Source organism: Tympanuchus pallidicinctus, unplaced genomic scaffold (genome assembly GCF_026119805.1).
Source record: "Tympanuchus pallidicinctus isolate F22 unplaced genomic scaffold, pur_lepc_1.0 scaffold6, whole genome shotgun sequence".
Taxonomy (NCBI): domain Eukaryota; kingdom Metazoa; phylum Chordata; class Aves; order Galliformes; family Phasianidae; genus Tympanuchus; species Tympanuchus pallidicinctus.
The window spans coordinates 26,979,701-26,985,251 of record NW_026294780.1 but is presented as its reverse complement, the minus strand read 5'-3'; the positions used below and the strand labels follow the sequence as shown (position 1 = coordinate 26,985,251).

The following is a 5,551-nucleotide window of genomic DNA, read 5'->3' as shown; positions in this document are numbered from 1 at the left end:
TTTTATGTTTTTGAATCTGACACACCAGAAAAATTTGCAGTAATCACAGTAATTACAACTTTTCATTCAACATACAGACCAGTGAAAGCTGATTCAAAATCCAGCTTGACATCTGGAAAATAGGGAAAAAAATGCGTAAAATGAAGCACTAGTCACCAATTGCGTATAACATTACAAAATAAGGGAATCTTCAATTACTTATAAGAATTTTCCATCTGTCAGCTGAGAGTGAGGAGCTTACATGAACTGTTTTAATAAGAAACCAAGATTTAAATAAAGAAATGTTTCCAGCTCAGAAGGGAACATATATTGTCAAATATAAATAGACTTTGTAAATGGGAGGAAATAATCAAACGTTTCAGACCTGATGTTCTCAAGTCTGATAATGGAAGTCAAAGTACGTAGTAGGAATTGACAGACAGTAGAAGACTCTCTCTGTAATGTATTTTTGTTGTTGAATCAGTTTTAAATGTCTATTAAAATTATACAATTGTTCACTAGTACATTTACTGATTTTAACTTTGCATAAAAGAAAGTCCATTGTAGTTTACTCCAACATAAATAATATATAAAACAATAATAATTATTATTTTTTCCTGCTCTAAACAATGTTGAGCAGATGAATATTTTCTTCAATTTTCCATTTTAGTGAAAAGATGTGAAAAGTTCTTTTAGTTATCAAGCTGAAGTGTCCTTAACATTTGTACTCAGAGCCAACATTTCTGCAAGTGTACTATATTAGCTATTTTATTCGTTTTCCTGACAGCTCAGAGACAGGGCCTCCTAATGTGTCATCAGTACATAATGCACTCTTTTTTTTTTTTTTTTTTTTTTTTCTGCAGAGATTCATTGTTATTTGGAGGACACATTACATTATGATAAATGACACCCACAATATTACAGATAAACATTTCTAAAAGGATAAATGGTGTTCAAGTATTGTTGCCAGTGATGTGGAGAGTTTTTGTTTGTTCATTTTTTTTTAATGAATATAGTTTGTGAATTTTCTTTCCTAATGTAAAATTCTACTGCAATTTTTCTAAGTTTCTTTGTTTCATCTTGTTTTCAAAGAGAATTCATAAGAAATTACCAAAAAGGAAAATTCTTGAATGCATAGAAAACCTATTGACCTCTGACTTTGAAACACTAAATAATTGTTCCCATCAGTATAGCAGTTAGCCTTTTGCTTCTTGTTTTGTAGTATTCTGTTCAGCACTGTCACTCAGAAATTAAATAATGCATACCTTGTGGCTCTTGGACTTTGTAGAGAGCAAACAATTTTTTGTATCTGAGACAAAGTTAGGTAACCAAACTAGTTCACGGTATTCTGGGAGCAAAGAGATAAAGGTTTCTGCAAGAATTTGTACTAATCATGCTGCTGAGATAACAAATACTGCATCTGAAAAATAATGAAAAGTCATTGCTTTTGTACCTCTGTTGCCAATTTGATTCACAGTCATAGCACACAAAATAGTTCTCTTTCATATACTAATCTAACAGTCACATTGCTATATTGCCCTTCATGAACATAACCATGCATTCAGTTTGGGGATGCAGGGAAGTCACATTTTGAACAGAATAAAGCATTAAAAATCTTTCTTAATTCAATGAGTTTTAGTCAATCTTATTTATACTGTTAAGTGGTAAGTTATTATTTGAGGCAAGGGGATTCCTAGAATAGGGAAGTAAAAGCTGAAATGAATAAAAGAGAAATTTCCTAATAATTATATCAAGTTGTAGAATTTTCAGTTAGTTTTGAACTTTGGATCATTATAGCATTTATCAGAACTTCAGTTATTATTTAGCTTGTTTTAAACCTGATTTATTCAAAAGGAGGAAGAGATCTGAATATTGAACGTGTCTCCCTGAACTTGTCTGAACTTTCTCTTTTGCCTAGAGCTGTCTCAATTAACTTGAAGGATAACTGGATTTGGAGATTTCTAATTGTTTTGTTGTAGCTTTATATAGCATTGCATTTTGAACTTTCTTGGTTGTCTCAGAGGTAAAAATTGACCTATATCTGTACACTTACATATAAATTAAATACTTACAATAAGACTAGCAATTTGTTTTCAGAATTTGAAGTTTCTATGCATCCCCCTTAGGAGTCTTCACTGAACATAGGTTATTTTGCTACAAATATGTGAATTTCACCTAGTGGCTTAGCTAGTCACTGCAGTCATAGCCTTCTCTGCTGCGTCTCTGAAACTGGCAAGAAAAAATTCAAATATTTTTGCAATGGAGAATCTGGCAGCAATCATAAAACATTTGTCTCCTACTTTTCCTGAATGCACAAAGCATTCCATGCTACTGCCTATAGGAAATCACTGCTGAGACACAATCTACAAGAATATACTGTATACTCACATTTTCTAGCAGAATAAGAACTGTACTTTAGCAAAAGCAAAATCTGCAAGAAAAAGAGGCTGGTTATGAAACAACTGTTAATAAATAACTGATAAAATTTACTTTAAATATGGATTTCTTCAACAGATAAAATAACACATATAAACTAGGTTTGCCAATAAATGCTAAAATTCTATAAGCCTATGTTACAGAAACTATAGGTTAGCTGCTAAGGACATGAAGCAAAACATGTATGAAATCAAAATGACACATACAGATAAAAAATCTGGTAGTTATATTGTTGAAGGAAAGGTAGGAATGGGAAAACAAGTATGAAATATTTCAAAAGTGTGAAGATGTGTGTGTGTGCGTGAGTGTGGTGCAATATCTCTTTCTCACTAAGTGTGGTCCTCTATTTTTCTGAACTGCACAATGAGAGGACCTTGTGACTTCCTACTTATTTAAAAGATAGCAAGAGACAGAAATCAACATTTTAAACATGAACTGGAGCACCAACTGTGTTTGTAGTAGGGTTGCTTTATGGAAGGCTGCCTTCCAGACAGATACAAAAGAGATTGCTGAGTTGAAATTGCAATGATTTAGTGTTTGCAGTCTACTGACATTGCTTTGGGATCATCTGGAATTCTTCCTTCATGAAAAATTTGCCACTGTGAACTCCTCTTAATAGCTGCTGTCAAATTGAGACACATTGCTCTGACTAGGCCAAGAGTCTTGCTGATCCACTGCAAGCTTGCCAGAATGTGTCACAGGGACAAACCGTTGCACATGGTTTAAGTCAAATCAGGCACTGAAATATGAGGAAGACTGTTAAGCAAAACAGACCTGGCTGGCCTGAAAGGGTCAAACAGGGAACACGCGGCCCCTCCTGAAAGGGAAGGACTGCCACGTGAAACATGCAGCCCCTCCTGAAAGGGAAGGACTGCCATGTGAAACTGGCAAGCATAAGCTACAGCTTCTTCGTTCCATGACCAAGAGCAGAACGTGTTCTGTGGAGAGAACACCTTTTGATCACTGTACTGACCATAATCCACAAAGAGCTAATTAAGTAATGATGTATTGCTGTCAGCTGCATGAATGTTATCTGATTTAAGTATTGTATACTCCTGTAGCTAAAAGATATAAAAACCCTGTAACAACAATAAACTTTGCTTCTTGCGCCACCAGAGCCTAAGCCCGTCTGTCCCAGGCGTCTTGAGCTGGTCTCCGTCATCTGGTGCCGAAACCCGGGATACTCGGACTCCAATGACAAAGGCGTCGCTTCCTCCCACGAGCCGCGGTTGGTAAGTTGAAATAGGGAGGTAAGGACTAGGGAATTGGACAGATTATTAAATAAAATGGGACAAGCTGCAAGTACTGAACGAGGCATTTTTTCTGCAATGCTGAAATCATTATTAGTTGCCCGAGGAGTAAAAGTGACTCGGGGTCAGATTAGTCGTTTTTTAGATTTTATAGAGGAAGTATGCCCCTGGTTTCCCAGGGATGGAACTATTAATATTGAAACTTGGAACAAAGTAGGTGAAAGACTCCAGGGCTATTATGCTGTGCATGGTCCTGAGAAGATACCTATTGATACCTTTACACTTTGGACTCTAATAAAAGAATGTCTCAGAGGAGACACAGGAGATGAGAAGTGGCAGCGGACCACTCGCTCAACAGAAAAGTTATATCCTGCCTTGCCGCGATCAAAATCTCTTGATCATATCCCTTCGTCTATGCCATCGGCACCCCCACCCTCCCCTCCCCAATATGAGCAACCTTTGATTTGTAAATTAGCAAACGACTTGCCGCCTTGTAAACCTCCTGGCACTAACATGACAAAGGATATTTTACCCCCTGATGACTGGGGAGAATTAGAAAAAGAGGCTGCTGAATATCACCATAAGGACTTAGCGGCTGTATTCCCAGCGTTACAGGTTGCTAATGCTGCTGTGCAGACACAACAGATAGTCGATCAGGCTCGATCACATCCCCTTGCTGTTTTGCCTGCCTTTCGAGCAGGGCGAATGCCTCCCCCGCCTGGAGTAGATGCTTTGCTTATGCAACAATCTCCTATGCAATTGGCTTTGAAAGAAGCTAGGAAAGCTGAGGAAACAATTGATGAATTTTCTGGGCAACTTTTTCCGTCTCAAGTTTTCCCTGTCATACAGCATCAACTTGCAAACGGTGGCATTCTGAATGATTATGAGCCTATTCCTTTTAAACAACTGAAAGAGCTTAAAGCTGCTAATATTCTTCCCCCTTCTGACTGGAAAAGCTTGGCAAAGGCTGTGTTAAGTGAAGGTGAATATTTGCTTTGGACTTCCAAATATGCGGAACGGTTCTTCTTGTGCCCCTTTATTACCAGTTCCTCATTTTGGAGTGAACCCCTGAGGATTAATGCCTAATGATTTATGGCAGATAGATATCACACATGTACCTTCTTTTAGAAAATCTTCTTATGTCCATATAACAATTGACACTTTCTCTCACTTTGCGGTAGCCCTCAGCCTTGTCTGGTGAAAAACTCTCTCATGTATGCAACCATCTTTTGCATTGTTTTAGCGTTATGGGAACAATGAAATCATTAAAAACCGATAACGGGCCAGCTTATGTAAGTAACGGTTTTGCAACCTTTTGTCGACATTTTAAAATTTACCATAAAACTGGAATTCCATATAATCCAGAAGGCCAAGGCATAGTAGAAAAATTTAATCATTTATTGAAAACTCAACTAAAGAAAATAAAAGGGGGGACATGAGGAAATAAAGATACTCCATCCTCTATGTTATCACATGCATTATTTGTTTTAAACTTTTTGACACTGGATGATAACAGAAAATTGACTGCGAATAGATATTGGAGTAATAAAACAAGAGATAAACCAATACAATATTGGAGAAATCCAATGGACGGTAAAATTTATAGTCCTGATCCTGTACTAATTTGGGGCAGAGGATATGCTTGTATCTTCCCTACAGATGAAACCTCACCATGGTGGATACAGGAGAGATATGTCCGACATGCCAAAAACAAAGATGGAAAACTGCGGAGGAAGATGCAGAGACTGACACTAACCCAGACGTGGGAAAGAAAGATGCAAGTGAGAATACGACTCGTGGCCCTAATCCTTAGTACCTTTTGGATCCTACATCATGGCTGTAAAGCAGAAACATATTGGGCATTTGTACCCAATCCTCCTATCATT

At 37.2% G+C, this 5,551-nt stretch overlaps 1 protein-coding gene across 2 annotated transcripts; it reads left to right on the top strand.

Annotated features, from left to right (window-relative positions):
- The first annotated feature begins 3,164 nt into the window (after positions 1-3,164).
- LOC128071573 (endogenous retrovirus group K member 5 Gag polyprotein-like) lies at positions 3,165-4,783 on the top strand. 2 transcript variants are annotated; one of them, XM_052664438.1, is made up of 2 exons: positions 3,165-3,412; positions 3,532-4,783. In XM_052664438.1, the coding sequence occupies exon 2, from the start codon at positions 3,702-3,704 to the stop codon at positions 4,749-4,751; it is 1,050 nt and encodes a 349-aa protein (XP_052520398.1). In that variant the 5' UTR covers positions 3,165-3,412; positions 3,532-3,701; the 3' UTR covers positions 4,752-4,783. The 2 variants fall into 2 exon arrangements, with proteins under 2 accessions (XP_052520398.1, XP_052520400.1); XM_052664440.1 differs by having other exon boundaries at positions 3,165-3,457.
- The last annotated feature ends 768 nt before the right edge of the window (positions 4,784-5,551 follow it).

Bases quoted from the DNA above. Each gene is read 5' to 3' on its own strand.
- LOC128071573 (XM_052664438.1), top strand. From the start codon at position 3,702: ATGGGACAAGCTGCAAGTACTGAACGAGGCATTTTTTCTGCAATGCTG.